The sequence below is a fragment of the Musa acuminata genome, chromosome BXJ1-3 (genome assembly GCF_036884655.1).
Source record: "Musa acuminata AAA Group cultivar baxijiao chromosome BXJ1-3, Cavendish_Baxijiao_AAA, whole genome shotgun sequence".
In the NCBI taxonomy this organism is placed as follows: Eukaryota; Viridiplantae; Streptophyta; class Magnoliopsida; order Zingiberales; family Musaceae; genus Musa; species Musa acuminata.
Genome location: NC_088329.1, coordinates 44,356,597 through 44,372,513, shown reverse-complemented (window position 1 = coordinate 44,372,513; position 15,917 = coordinate 44,356,597). Strand labels below are relative to the sequence as shown.

At 41.3% G+C, this 15,917-nt stretch overlaps 3 protein-coding genes across 3 annotated transcripts; all 3 read right to left on the bottom strand.

Moving 5' to 3' along the window:
* Positions 1-2,360: 2,360 nt before the first annotated feature.
* LOC135586688 (vacuolar cation/proton exchanger 1a-like) lies at positions 2,361-5,307 on the bottom strand. Its single transcript, XM_065143666.1, has 12 exons — positions 4,757-5,307; positions 4,556-4,623; positions 4,416-4,444; positions 4,142-4,338; positions 3,835-4,053; positions 3,615-3,749; positions 3,410-3,526; positions 3,277-3,330; positions 3,080-3,196; positions 2,924-3,014; positions 2,774-2,842; positions 2,361-2,689 (listed from the first exon to the last, which is right to left on the bottom strand). The coding sequence occupies exons 1-11, from the start codon at positions 5,210-5,212 to the stop codon at positions 2,802-2,804; spliced, it is 1,524 nt and encodes a 507-aa protein (XP_064999738.1). The 5' UTR covers positions 5,213-5,307; the 3' UTR covers positions 2,361-2,689; positions 2,774-2,801.
* Positions 5,308-7,720: 2,413 nt separating this feature from the next.
* Positions 7,721-9,055, bottom strand: LOC135639076 (pentatricopeptide repeat-containing protein At5g16860-like). The gene has a single exon (XM_065152822.1). The coding sequence runs from the start codon at positions 9,053-9,055 to the stop codon at positions 7,721-7,723; it is 1,335 nt and encodes a 444-aa protein (XP_065008894.1).
* Positions 9,056-9,517: 462 nt separating this feature from the next.
* Positions 9,518-12,392, bottom strand: LOC135633771 (IQ domain-containing protein IQM2-like). The gene is made up of 10 exons (XM_065143665.1): positions 12,268-12,392; positions 11,571-12,077; positions 11,392-11,506; positions 11,255-11,320; positions 11,089-11,177; positions 10,919-11,009; positions 10,691-10,840; positions 10,515-10,607; positions 10,339-10,440; positions 9,518-10,263 (listed from the first exon to the last, which is right to left on the bottom strand). Exons 1-10 carry the CDS (start codon positions 12,273-12,275, stop codon positions 9,661-9,663), a joined length of 1,824 nt encoding a protein of 607 aa, XP_064999737.1. The 5' UTR covers positions 12,276-12,392; the 3' UTR covers positions 9,518-9,660.
* Positions 12,393-15,917: the final 3,525 nt, after the last annotated feature.

The following is a 15,917-nucleotide window of genomic DNA, read 5'->3' as shown; positions in this document are numbered from 1 at the left end:
CAATTGTTACAATGAAAAATAACAGGGTGTGATATATACCATCTTTTCGCTTTGGGTGTTATGTAGCAATCGCAGTTAATTCTTGGGGTGAATGATTGTCTTACAAAGGGGACAAATGATATCAACGGCTTCCATCAGTCAAAAAAAGTTGGCATCAAATATTTCAGTTTTGATCGACTCTAAATTGACACTTATATCCTCCTTTGATGTGGGGAGCGATGTCATTCGATCTATTGCAATCGATAACAAAAAATGCAAGGGGATGTTTTATGTGCATCTGAAATGGTTGAGTGCTTTGTCGGAGCGATGGAGGTGGGTGGGGTTTTTGAAGGAGAAGAGGGGGGGGGTGGAGAAGGGAAGGGGTGACAGATGCGTGAAGCGGTGTAATTTAATATGTTACAGGGGGCGATAAAAGATGCAAAGGGGGATGTTTTACACGTATTTGAAATGACTAGATGCTTTATCAGAGTGGTGGAGGTGGGGGGAGTTTTTGAAGGGTTTTTTTGGGAAGGAAAAGGGTGACGAACTTATGGAGCAGTGCCATTCGATCTGTTTCAAGCAACGACAAGAGATGCAAAGAAATGTTTTACACGTATCTAAAACGGCTGGGTGCTTTGTCGAAGCTCTCCGACGACTAACAAAATGGTTGGTGGAGATGGTATTTCTTCTTCTATGCAACTGGTGGAGGTTTTACGAGGAGCCAAGCCATTGAGGAATAACACGGCATCACCGTGGGAGGAAGTGTAGAGGGAGGGGGACGACGAATGTATGGAGCGGTGCTATTCGATATGTTGCAGCCGACGATAAAAGATGAAGAGGGAGATGTTCTACATGTATCTAAAATGGCTGGATGTTTTGTTGGAGTGGTGGTTATATTTGATCTCCCTCCTAAATTAAAAATGATAAAAATAATAAGAAAAAAAATGATAGGCATTGATTTCTCTCCCATCTAATTTACTATCCAAATATATAAATGGGATTCCGATCTCAATTAAGAGATGCTTGAAATAAATATGAGAATAAAAAATATTATTTATTTAAAATATTATTTTATTATACCTATAAATGAATTATAATAAAAATTATTAATAATAAAAAATAATAATTATTATTACCTACTACTATATTTGACTATTATGTTCAAAGACTAAGTTAACTCATAAATAAATTATATTACACTTGATTCCGCATTAGAGTGCAATGCATTTCATTTATGATTATAATATTATAAAGTTTATCCAACTCAATTCTGAAAATAAGATATAGATAGTTACTTAATTATCTTTTTAATTTTTTATTGATTTTAGCAGTTTTTATAGTCCAATTAACCCAATTTTTTCTTGATTATACAAATCCAAGTGTAATGCAGTTTATTTACAAGGAAGTTTCTCCAACTTACCTCAAACTTTCATGGTCAAAGAAAAGGATAGCATAAATAGTTACTTTATTTATTTTTCTATTTTTTGATTATTTTAGAGATAATTGAAATCTAATCTGGTATTTGGTTCAAAAACGTTTTGTGCATTTAACCAGATTGAGGTTTTTTCATGTGAGTTCTGAAAAATAAGAAGCTTCAGGTAAAAGCCCATATATTGGGTATTTTCTTAGTAAATTATCCAAAGAATTTGATAAGATTTCATTAAAAATTTATTTTTGACTCTCTCTCTCTCTCTCTCTCTCTCTCTCTCTCTCTCTCTCTCCTCTTCCTTTGTTGGTCATTTGTTGCTGTTCCAGGAGGTACAGAAGTCTGTACCAGCAAAGAGCAATAACTTACTGTGTGGACTCTCTGTAGATTTAAGGTTTAAGATAAAGAAGATCTGATTTATCAAGTTAGTTGTTTTGCATATGATCATGGCAAGGAAATAAGTAAAAAAAAAATGAGGACAAAGAAAAGATTAGTCAATTAGAACTAATGGATTTTCATGAAACCTTTATTGCTGCCAGTTTCAGATGAAGAGTCTGTGAACCCTTCAAAATCTAGTAAGCATAGAGTTGATTAGCTCCTTATAATTTGCACTGTGTTAACATTCTTACACAAGCAAACAAAAGCATCATTGTTGACAAGGCTCTGTAATGAAGTATTAGCAAATCCTGTCTAAAGTAGCAATAAGTTTAGGTTAATGTTAGAAGATCAAAGCCCAACACTTATGATTAATGAGGGTTCTCATAACTCAATGCATTACTGAGGACTTCTCAAAACATTGCTTATGCAAAAGATGGTCTAAACTAAGCTAGGAGAATTCCTTGACCCTTGAGATACAATTGAATGCATATTGGCATCCATTTTTGTTGATACTTTGTGTGGGAGGCTTTAGTTTCTAAGAAAATGCCAAACAGATCATCAGTGTGTTGCTATATCATGAGATCTGAACATCTATTCACTCAATGTAACATCAAATGAAAATAACAAAGGCAATGGACAACAGGAAATATGCAAAGAAGAAAAATATTTACAGGATATAGCTACAAACTCAATAGCATATGGTCTTCCATGTTCCATGTTCTTCAACAAGCTTTCATGGAAAAGTTGGTGCCATCCTCCTCCTTATCAGCCATTTCCCAGTCTTCTCTTCAGCATGAAAAGGTTCCTCCTGAGTAAGCCAACAGATCTGTGACTTTCTTGAGATTTTTCCCCCTCTTTTGACATGCCAATTCTTGTTCAGCTTCAACTTTTCGTTTACAGATCATACTGCATGCATCGTTGAGATTAATGTACATCAGTATTCGAACAAGAAATCGAAACAGACAATGCATGTAAGCAGAGTGAGCTTGCCTGTTAACTAGGCCACAGTAACTCCAGTTTATGTGGTCAGAACACCAGCATTTACATCATGTATTTGATCTGCCATATGTTCGAGTTTTAGTCCAAATCCATGCTTTAAGTGTTGCCTAAACGATGAGCTATTGCTCGATTCATACTCACTTGCTGGTGATTTGGACACAAAGAAGCATGCACCAATTGCCAGGTAACAAAGGAGGGGTACAAGTCCCTTCAAGTAGTGTGAAGTGCCATCCTGAGGAATGCAATGAACTAAGACTCATTATGATCTCAGAGTGTAAGTAATCCACAGAAGTATACCTGTAATGTGAAGGCTGTTATCAGTATTGCCATGATGAGTGAGCCAGTTTCCAGCAGTTCAAGATCAAGATCCATCTTGATTCCCATTGTCCAGGCTACAATCACACTTAATGGAACCTAAACCAGGCCAAAGGTCTTGTCAGGGATCATTTATATTCCATGTAAGGGAAGGAGGAACTTGCACTGTGAAATCTTACCACAAACATGGAGATCTGGGTTGCTGATCCAAGTGAAACACCAAGAGTGATATCCTGCAACATTTCAGGGTTATAGACATGATCTCCATGGGTAGAAGAGTGCGGAGGTATGTTGAGGTTGAGTTGCATGTACCAGCTTGTTCTTGAAGGCAAAAATGATGGCACCTGCATGCTCTGCTGCGTTGCCAACTATTGGGAGCAAGATAATGCTGATGAAACTCACAGAGATTCCCCAGGAATCCGAAGCAGCCTGAAGATATGAGACACGGCATGATCACTTTGATTCTTGAGTAGGTCACTTTAGATGTTCTAAGGATGGATATGGGATCGAAAAGTACCTCAATGGTTGCAACAACGTACTCAGACAGTATGGCAACCACAGCCGTCATGCCCAGCAGCCAAGCCAATGCGCTCGGGAATCCAATGACTGCCTCGTCTTGAGCTACCGCATCGTCGTTGTCATCGTCTTCCTCCTGTTCATCCGAAGAGAACACCATCTCTAACCCATTCGGCTACGGTTGAAACGGAGTGAGTGTCGTTGGGTGTATGAACTCTCACCTCTTCCGACTCGTAGAGTTGGCGGTGGGTCTTCAGCTGGAAGAAAAGGTAAGCGACGTAGGCGAGGAGCATGACGATGCTGCACGCCCTCGACAGCCACAATCTCGGAGCCGCGTCCGCTGCTTGCTCGCCGGAGCTGACTGCGTGATCGAACGCCAACAACAAGATGTGGCAAAGCGCACCCAGCAGCAGAAGACCGGTGTTCACATCAGCTTGCTTCTGCGAGATGCAGCAGAAGGCGGAGCACATGGTGAGAAGGACGCAGGAGATGGCAGCAACGTGGTATGGCCTCCACTTCGGTACTTACTCGATCGAAGGACTGTTCCTTGTGCAGGTTGGCGATGCCTCCAAGGAAGAGGGAGGATCCAAGAACAAGCAGTAGGTTGGATAGGATAGATCCAACCAAGGAGCACTTCACCACCTCGATCTTCCCACGGTGCAACGCAAATAGAGCTATGATCAGCTCCGTGGCGTTGCCACAGGTTGCGTTCAGCAGCCCACCAACTGCAGCACAACAGGAATTGATGGCACATTGCTTGAATTGCTTCGAGTCGAAGGAGAGTTCATGTGCGCATACGTACCAGTAGGACCGGTGTAATATGCGATTTGCCTGTGATTCCAAAGCCCGATCGAGAAAGAAACAGAGAAAAAGGATCAAATTAATGGTGCATTTATACTGATAAAAGACACAGAAATGAGAAGAAGATGACGATGAACTTACTCTGTGAGGAAGCTGACACGCTCGGCAAGAGGGGTGAGGCCAAGCAGACTCAAAGCAAACAACCAGGCCTGTTTCCAAAGGTGAAATGAGCTATCGTTAATGTACGGTAGACATTTCATGCAATGATACTTCTCATGAAAGCTAGATAACCAGCCATTGATGACGATGATGATGGCATAAGCTGAGGAAGAGGGCAATTACGCGTCCAAAATGGAGGTAGTTGGCGGCGATAGCGAGGGGGACGGCGGGGAAGAGGATGAAGAGCTTGGTGCCGAGGAAGATCTCCTGCAGGTTGGTGAGGATGGTCCTGAGGAGGCGGCAGCGGACCTTCGACAACAACGATAGGTCCGACTTCTTGCGCAGCGACGACGAGGACATGTTGTGCGCGGTGCGGCCGTGGCCGTGGCCGTGGCCGTGCGCGGTGCGACTGCCGGCGCCGCCTTTGGGGTTGCCTGCCTCGAGGCGCCTCGCTGCCTCGTACCCCGTCGATGCCATGGCTGCTACGTTGTCCGCAGTGCAACTTCTGCAAGCGTTATCACTCCGTGTCTGATACAGCAAACTCTCAGCCTCTATAAAACAAAAAACAAGTAAAAATACACGAAAATATAGCTCATAATTGGGTGCGATCAGGTTCCAGGAAGCTTCGTGGGCTATCATTGCAGATATTTATCGTGAGACAATGAATTGTAATCAGACAAAAAACAAGAATTCTGTGGCAATGGCTCGCCCGAAGTGATGCGTTTCTTCTGTTTGTGTTAATGCCAGAGAGAGAGAGTGTGTGTGTGTTTGGTTGCTAAAACTCAGAGTAATTAAGAACTATAAAACATATGATGTTAAATAATAAGAACAATTTCAGATAGTTTCTTTTACTGCAAAATACTGAAAAAACACAATTTTTGGAGCTGACTTGTTATGATAGGTTTCAAGAATTAGTATTTGGTAAAGGAAATATTTTAATCTAATAGTCATGACTTGAGAAAAAATGACATTCATTCAAAACACATGACACACTGAAAGACCAAATAAAAGCATTGATTTCACACTCAAAGTCAAAGTTGTACAAAAATCTAAGTTTATAGTTGTTGTACATTATTAGCGAGTCAAATACGTCAACATCGACATGTACTGTATTGTGACCCAAATCTAATATATATTATCCGACTGGTTTAATTCTTACGATGTTCAGCTATCTCGTTCGAGCATGATTACATCCAATCTGATCCACTAAATTCACATGCAAAATTGTACATGTTTTTGGCCATTAAACCATCTATAAGCTGAGAAGGATGATTAGGACTCTCTTCTACCATGTAGCGGCAGAGTGAAGCTTCTGTGAACCTTCCTCCACAACCATACAAAAAGCAGTTCTGCTGATGAAGAAAGACTGAAAATGAACTGTGAGATTGACACGCATCTCTCTCTCTCTCTCTCTCTCTCTCTCTCTCTCTCTCAATTGTGGCGTTCTTCGTGTCTGCTTTACGTCAGGTAAGAGGACACATGCCGAAAATAATCTCCTCCATTGTATACCTCTGCTGACAGTGATGGTGGAAGCTTGGAGGAAGCTTCCTCATGGCTATCCTACCTCAGGATTGAACTGCGGCGGGGCGCTTTGAGTAACTGTGCATGAACGCGAGCGTGGACCTGAGAGGATGATTAGCTCATCGAAGTGAAACCACCGAGTTCATCTGCGCCGGAGAGGGGATTGTTAGATTATATGACCCTTTATATAATAGAACTAACTGAATTATAAATATTGAACACAAAAAAAAAAAAATTATAATATAATTTCTTATATGATATTTTTGATAGGAAGAACTCTCGTAATAACTTATCTTAGGTCTTCTGCTTTCACCAGTAAATTAATAGAATCTTTAAGAACTAAACAACGTATTTATAGAGGACACGGTTGAAAGATTATAATTTCTCTCGTAACCTCTAGGAATCATCAATCATAGAAGCAGCAGGCAGGCAGTATAAGACACCGATAGCAGCTTTCAAGATGAGGAAGAATCCCAACTATGGTTGACAACCTCTCATGAGATCTCAAGATCCATTTCAAGGCGAGGATGGAAGTATGTATGGAGAAGCTCATCCTCTCATTCAACTAATTTGTCTGCTTCCTACAACCACACAGTGTGGCTTGATAGTCATCATAGATACAATTATCAGTAGATTGTATTTTTGTGGCAAGGATTTCTGTAGATGTTAATTGGCCAAGTTTGGAGTCACTGCGGCCCTTCTCTCCATAAGAACAATAGACTCTGGTCTCTCTGGGTTTGAAAATGAATACCATAAATTCCTCAATTATTTATCTTATTGAGCAAGTTATGTCTATTCCAAATCCTTCGTAAAAATGTTGATTAAAGAGGTATTAGTCGACGGCAAAACTCATCCATGAAAAATTCGGAAAATGATCTGCATTCTTTTGTTCGCCTTTTTGGACGAAAAGAATGTAATTCAGCAGTTCATTGGGCTACAACTCGAGAAACCTTTCCCTCGAGACGATCTGTATTTTGGACAATGACCTTAATTATGTCACCACAAAGATTTATGATGCAAACGCGTTAGTCACAATTGTTCAAGAAGTTCATATGTACATAAGAAGCATCTAATCACAGATCATTCATTGAAAAAGTCACAATGTACATTGTAAAGTATTGCTGAACATTGTGAAGTCACAATTGTTCAAGAAGTTCACATGTACATAAGAAACATCTAATCATAGATCATTCAGAGACAAGAAGAGGAACAAATGTATATACTTGTCAAAGAGTTGTTAGATCCAAGACAACCAAACACATTCAGCTTTCCCTTCAACAAAACCTAAATGTACAAACAAATGTTCAAGAAGTTCACATGTTCATAAGAAACATCTAATCATAGATCATTCAGAGACAAGAAGAGGAACACTTGTGTCTACTTGTCAAAGATAGAGTTGTTAGATCCAATACAGCCAAAAACATTCAGTTTTCCCTTCAACAAAACCTAAATTTACAAACAAATGTTTAAGAAGTTCACATGTACATAAGAAACATCTAATCATAGAACATTCAGAGCCAAGAAGGGGAACACTTGTGTATACTTGTCAAACATAGAGTTGTTAGATCCAATACAACCAAAAACATTCAGCTTTCCCTTCAACAAAACCTAAATGTAGAAACAAATTCAATTATTCTTCAGTAGCTTCTGAGCTGTTTCATACTCTCCGCAACTTCTGTACAACTCTGTAAGACTGCTAATAACGGACTCATCCAACAAGTGACTCACTTTGATCAGTATACCATGCATTTGTTTCCCTTCCTCAAGGCCTGACATCCCTATGCATGCCTTGATGGCCAAAGACATGATTTGAGAATTCAATCTGGCATCCTGAGCTACCATTTCGGCATAAAGCTTCAAAGCATCGACGTATTGTTCATTCCTCACAAATCCAGAAATCATTCTCGCCCACAAATCGAGATCTTTCACTACCAAACAGTCGAAAACATGCTTGGCCGCAATCATTCTATCACTTCTTTCATACAAATCAGCCAATGTACTTAGAGCTTTTGAACCCGGTTGATGCCCAAACTTGATGATGCGTGCGTGGATCTCCTGCCCCTGTCTCAGAGCCAACTCCATTGCGCATGACCTGATCATCGATGCAAACCCCAATTTACTAGCGGCCTCACTGCTCAGCCCAGTTCGGAACATCCTCCTCATGACATCCACTGCCTTCTTTGCCTCGCCGTTGCCATTGTACCCTTCAATCATAGCTGTGCAAGCCTCGACCGATGGGTTGGTCACACGGTCAAACACCTCGCGAGCATCACTCACGCGTCCGCACTTGGCGTACATGTCAATCAGTGCGACGATGATGAACTCATCACCATCACAACCATCCTTCACAATGTCTTCATGGATTCTAACACCCAAGTCCAAGTCTTCCACGCTGGCGCAACAATTCAGAGCGATCGTGAAAGTAAAGACGTTCGGCCGTACTCCTCCATCCATAAGCATAGACCGATACAAGTCGAGCGCGTCGTGAGGGAAGCCGGCGTGGTGGTACACGGAAATGATGGTGGTCCAAGAGACGACATTCCGAGCGGTCATTTCGTCGAACAGGCGACGAGCGAGACCGAGTTGCCCGCACCTGCCGTAGAGGAGAACCAAGGTGTTGGCGACCAGGGGGTGGGACTGGAGGCCGGCCTGGGTAGCCTTGTCGTGGACGACGCGGCCGAGGCGGAGCGTGCCGGCATCGGCGCAGCTCTTGAGAAGGGCGGCGAGGAGTTCCGGATCGGGGGAGATGGACTGGGCTTCCATGAGGTCGAGGATGGCCAGCGACTCCCGGATCCGCTGATCGAGCGGCCACTCGGCAGGGGCGGAGTGGAGGGTGCGGCGGCGGTTGTGGGGGCGGTCTTGAGACCGGCGGATGCGAGCAGGGAGGCGGCCGAGAACAGGGACAGGGTGGGGGTTCTTGGGGAGTGGCTGCGGCGGCGCTGAGGCGATCACGGCCGCCATTGGAGCGGGGATGACGGAGAGCCGCCCCTTCGCCCTCGTGTTCTCGTGGCGGAGAATGATTCCGCGAGATGGCAAATAGAAACGGATTAAGTTACTAAAGCTGTTGATTACAAATAATAAGATTTTTACTACTTTATTATTGTTATCAAACAATTTTTGTATATCCATAAAAAAAAATTAGATACATTTCTTTTAAAAAATCGATTATGATTTTATAATAATTTTATTCTTATAATGATTTTTGCAAATCCATCCAAAAATTTTGATTTTTTTTGCAAAGAAAAATATATTACCGACTTCAAAATTCTAAAAACAAGTGAAAATTATTATATAAAAATAGAAAACTCGGGAAAAAAAATTTCCCTCATAAAAAAAATATTCATCATTTAAACTTAGTTTCTTGCTTGATTACATTCTCTACGACTATAATAATATCGGAGATAACATGTATTCTCCCTTCGAAGTTTTTTTCCTCCATTCAAACTTCGGAGTCCAAATTTGAATTTTTTTTTTCCTCTACAAGATCTATAAAACAAATAAATTAAACACACACATATATATATATATATATATATATATATATATATATATATTTATTTATTTATTTAAAGAGATTGGTTTCTTCTCCGAACGTTGGCAGGTCTTCGTGGTTGGTGCTGCAGTTTCTTCGTCAAAGTCGTGTCCTTGGTAGTAGGAGTGAAGCACTTGACAGTCCCGAACCTTGTCGTTGACAAGTTCACCTGCTCCAAAGCACGGAACTGAAGCTCCCATGGGTAGTCTCGCACGCACCCAATTCGAGGCCCTGCGCCAGTCGTCCACCTGCACGAAAGCTGCTTCCCCAGCTGATACGACTCGATTCCCTTCTTCGAGTTGATCCTTCGAAGTATCAGCTCCGATGGCACAAAAACTTGTACGTCCTCTCCTTCCTCCTCCGCAAACAGATTCTTCTTCCGGAAGATGTATTGCTCATTGGAGTTCGATGACTCTTCTTCGTTCTCTTCGTGATCGTTGACACTCATCTTCTTGTGAAGCTTGCAGTTTTGCTGCATGTCAATGGATCCTTTTGCCTCTTCTTCTCCTCCTCCGAGTTTTAGATCAGAAAGATAACTGCTACTGTTCACTTCCTCGGCTGAAGAGATGTCCGTTCCAATGAAACTAATGGTTTCGGGCCCATAGACTTCGTCTTCCTCCTCTCCTGTTGGACTTTTCTGCTTGAAAGAACACAAAGATAAGATCAAGATTACTCATTCATGCACTGTCGATGTGGAGTGCAAGTCGCTCACCTTAACATAAGTAAGATCGACATTGTTTTCCTCAAGATAGCTCATGAATTCCTGGAAGTTTTCTTCGGTCGGGCGGTAGTGACCGCTATGAGGCCACACAGCCTGAAAGTTCAATTAAACTGCATAATTATACAGAGTTTTAAGAGAAACTTGCACTGTTCTAAGTGATCTTTCACCTTTAGATCTCCATTTACCACTACTAATTGGCCAGCAGCAGAAGTAGCTCCTCCAGCAAGAAAACTGGAGTGCTGAAATGTGCCTTTCCTCTTCTGCAGCACACAGTTCATGGCATCAGGCAATCAACATCAAGCAATAGAGAGACAACATCAAGCAACGTGACAAGCGATTTCACCTGAGCAACATACAAATTCTTTGATGTGCTCAACACAAAGATCCACTTGACATCCTTCGAACCATCGTCGGATGTGTGCAGGGGTTGCCTGCTCTGCCTGTACATCAACTTTCCATCCTCAATTACGACTTCAAATGCCTCCCGTTCTGTCTGCAAGTCAAGAGAGTTCGTTCAAATGAGTCTCCGCAACCATTTCATGTCCCGGGGGATGTCGAACACAGAGCTTACAGGGCCAAGATACTTGATGCACTGATGTTGAAGCTTCGATCGAGTGCACTGCTCTTCGAGATTGACCTCCTTGCCTTCTCCGACGTCGAGCCTAACAATCCAAAGCAATGGTTTAAGCCCATGTATTCTGATCGATGAACTTGAGATATGGGACTCGGACGACTACTAACCAGTAGAAGAAGGGCTGCAAGCTCTTGCATTGAAGCCAACAGTTGTAGTAGAATTGGAGATTGTGACCATATCGATGGCGAGGGTCAATCTGTATATTTGGATCAAAGTCATACACATACGAGCAAAAGGATTCAGAACAATGTTACTCGATCTGCGAGAACGCACCGCCTCAAGCCAATGCTGCAAAGCAAGTTTCTGAGCTTTCTCGTCCTTGGACAAGCCTTTACCAACCTGCAACGCAACCAATGCCAAGCATAAGGTCGAACACTTGGAATGTGCTTGTAGTGAACAGTAGAATAGACCTTAGCAGCTCGGGTTCTCGCTCTGGACCATCGAGAGACTGCTGATTCGGGCTTCTCGATTTCGAAGAAGGAGACAGAACTTCGCCTGAGCAACGCAAAATCCAGCAACTTCCACCTAAACACACAGAACTTAGATTTAGATTCCCAAATCTAAGTTGATGAATGGTAATAGTTCATACCAACGCTGCTCTACAAGGACGGCGCAGTCCGCAAGCTGTCTTCTTGTCCGAAAACTTCTGTAGACCTTCTGTAGCTTCAAGGCTGCGTCATGCTTCGGGCTGTCAGGTCCAACCAATGTTGACTCCAGAGATCTCTTCTTCAAAGGACTACACCTGAAACTTCTGGGATTAGCAGAATTGGTAGGTTTAGGACTCTTTACCGAGGCTTTTGTCTCCATAAATCTGCCATTAAAGCTCACAGATCCTTTGATCAGCAGGTTTCCGGGGCCAAAAGCCTGGAGGATGGCAGCCTCGGGGTCTCTGCCATCGAAGCTGATGGATCTCTGTTTCGACTTCACAACGTCACGGAAACTGATGGATTTCTTGATGAGCACTTCCAAGGTATCATTAATAGAATCATAGCTATGAATGTGAACGTGAGATGGAAGAGCTCTTGACTTCAGATATCTCATGTTTCTTGTGAATGGACAAAGCTTTTGATGACAGTAACGAGATTTAGATCTCAGCCTGCAAAGAAGAACAAAAACACAATCAAAAAGCAGTTTTTGCTGCCATAACCATTTGATTCCTCAACTTCAAACCACATGAGAGCGATCATTTTGGTTTGGCATCCATCACAAGGAACAAACAAAATCAGAGTCCCAAAAGTACTCAGATTGAAAAGAACAGCAAACTGTATCAAACAAATATCACAAACCCATCCATATGTTCTTTCTATTCATCAGAAGAAGCACATATTAGTAAGAAAGTTGCAGAGAGAACGGACACGGTGATAGCAACATTATAAGATCCACATTGCGTCCAACTCAAACTCAATGAAGTTGCAGAGAGAAGACAAGCAAACATACAAGGATTACAACAAGGTGAGAAGATAAGCCTCACGGTGGCCTCCTCTGCCTTCGGTATCACACAACAGGTTGTGGGGACAAGAGAGAGAGAGAGAGGTGGTGGAGGGATGAAGTGAGGGAGAGAGGAGGAGGAGGAAAAAGAGGTGAAGGGGGAGGTGATGACAGGGGAGGAGTGGTAGGGAGAAAGAAGAGGGATTGTTTGGGTTGATACCAACGTGAGGTGCTAAGGGGAGTTGTTTTCGCCATTAGTCTTCTAATCCGAGACGGCGCGCCCAAAGAGGGTGAAGAGAGAAGGTGGGGGCCTCCAAATTATCAAGCCACGTGTTCTACACGTGGAGAGAGTATATTCAATATGAAGAAGACCAAAATATAACCTTCTTCTTCGGTTTGTTTCATTTTATTTTATTTTCATGTGCAGAGCTTATAAAAACAGGACGATTTGTCTGAAAAATCCCTCTTGTTAGACTTTTCTTCGAAACAGTTTTATTTTTTTATTTAATGCCTCTTATTTAGTATAATATTTGTAATGTCTCGCGACTTATCTTGTCATGGGGCTCAATTACATTATATCTGTATGATCGCCTATGTCACACCACGAGACCCCTCCGCATAGGATGATAGCTCTACCCCCATTAAGCCTCCATAAGTGTCGATCATCACCTACTGCCTCTATTAGCCACCATTTCTGCCACCTATATCCTAAGCACTCTTATCTCATAATTGTCCTTAGTTTTTATCGACAATATCATATAGATTTTGAAATAAAATATGAAGAAAAATTATCGATATCCACGACACCTACATTGATGACTTTATTGGAATGAAAAAAAAAGAGGTCATAGATGATGAGACTACATATAATATCTTGTGAACGATAAAGAAAAAAAAAAAAGGATAGAGAAGAGTAAGCACATAATCACACAGAGATATATAACAACTCATCATGAGAGTAAGACGATAAAAGGTATTATGGGTATCATAAAAAATAGGAGCACTAAATAAAAAAATTTCAAGCTACAAAGCCCCGAGAGATTTTTCTAGAGAAATCACCAGATATATATATATATATATATATATATATATATATATATATATATATATATATGACCATAAAATAATAACACATATTTATGAATTATTAGAAAAGAAAAACCTCGATACAGAAAAATATAAAACATAAATTCAAAATAGTGAATAAAAATCTTCTTGTAAATGTTATAACAACACGGGATTCATATTTTGTATCTTCATCAAAAGTCAGATTTTTAACTATACAAAAATAAAAAAATAAAAAAATATTTTCTTGAGTTCAACTTAAATTCAAACTTGGGCTTAAAGCCATTTGTAAAGCCTCTCATATAATTTTTTTTAAAAAAAAATTATTATCACTAGACCTGTTAAAAAATTTCATGAGCTTTTTTATCCAAATTCGATGTGGCTCTAATTAAGGAATCAAAATATTACAAATCCTAATGTAAATTATGCGTTGGGTTGACATTGTGGAAGTCAACGCCGAACTGGTTGACAAAGGAAAAGTAAAAGCATGAGAACCGTTTGCACCGCACGTCGAGAGCAGCCAACGAGGCATCTCGGTCAACTGGAAACCGAAGGCAACCGACGGTGAAAGATAAGGATCAGCTTGTTCATGCAGTCAATCGTTTTCATGTTCGTTCGTTTGTCATCGTCGTTCCTGCAGCCTTTAAGAGGAAGAAGAAGAAAAGACAGCGGAGATCCCCAGAGAGAAGCGTCCCACAGCTGGAGAAGCGTCGGTTGTTTGATGCAGAAGAAGAGAACACAACAGCAAACGACTGCAATCTTTTGACGGACTGACTGTGCCGCATAACTCCTCCCAAATAAATGATGGGTGGCCATTAAAGATGGATCCAACTACAACTCCATGCATTTAAATGAAAGGAAACACCTATCCCATTCTCTCAGTGACGCCACAGACATACATCATGTAATACGAAATAGGACCTTTAGTCTGACGCTTTGCAGTGGTGATGCAGATCAAGTCAAGGGTTGGAAGTTTGAGAAAACATGAAGGGAATGACTACCAAGCCTCTCTCTTCGTGGGTGATGATCCTCCGGAGTCCTCGACCTGCTGCCTGCAGGAGACTGGGAACATGACCTCTCTCTGTGCTCCCTTCTCTCTCGGGGCGTAGCCGTCCTGTCAAAGAGAAAGCAAATTACAACTTTCAAGATCAACAAATCTGAAGAATTTTACCAACAAAACACAAAAATTATCTTGAATGGTTTTTTTCTGTTCTTCTCTGCAAATACAACAGTCAGTTCCCTGCCAAGAAGGATCTGCCCATCCATATGATACTTAGCTTCAGCTGCATCAGCAGGATCAACAAATTGGACAAGCCCAAATCCAAGTGGCTCTCTGCAAAAAAAAGCAGAAAATTGTTTAATGAGAATCTAATGTAGTGATCAGACGAAAGGGCAACTGCATTTAGTGGGTACAGTAAAATTAATGATGATTGCTAAATCATGACGATGAGAAGGAGTATCAAAGTCCATCATTGAGCATTGGCTTGGATACTAAATCTTGATGTTTAAGCAATTCAAGTTAAAGCAAGCGCTTGGCTGCTGACCTTTCACTCTTCACAGTTTATATATGACTTCAAATTCACTCTTCTCAGGCACTAGTGTGATCCGCGGGGCCAGCCCGTGCGTGCGTAGAGCGGGAAGATTGACAGAGCAAAGGGCGATGATAATAAGGATAGAATGATTATTTTTGGAAAAAAAAAATACTCAATAAAATTTTTCGGAGCGTTATATAGGGAATTCTCATAGTTTGAGAATTTTCCATATAGTGTCCCAATTTAAAGAAATTTTTATCAAGTATCATTTTTTTTTTACGTGACCATCATACTAGCATCGACCATTGCCCTCTGTCTTGTCGGTCATCCCCCTTCGTGCATATGCATATTGGCCTTGCTAATCACCCCTATGCTTCCACTCATGAGCTAGCGCTATTGATCGTCCCATCCCATCCCCTCCCCTGGTCGCTTGTACCTTCGTGAGTGAGTTGGTTTCATCATCTATTTCCTTTCCTTCCTTATTGTCTATGCCTTTAGAAGAGGGTTAGTCCCACTAGTCCATGCCCACGAGAGCGATAAGGATCGACATGGGTGCCCATGCCCACGACACTCGTGTGTCTGATGAAGGTGTAGGCTCCAATAGTGGAGGCAACATAGGGAAGATGAGGAGGCGTGGGAGGCAACGGGCGGATCCGATGGAGGAATGAGTAAAATGATATTTTTATGTGGCCAAGGGCTAATTTTTCAAGTTGGGTACTCAGGAAAATTTTGAAACTTACAATATTTTTTTCAAGAAATTTATCTATTTTAAATTTCTCATATATATATATATATATAACTGAAACCTAAAAACTTTTATCAGCAATAGAGTATAATAAAGGGATTAGAGGTTTTCTTTCAAAATTACTAATAATTATTTGATATTTGTGCAAGAGTGTGGAATCCGAATA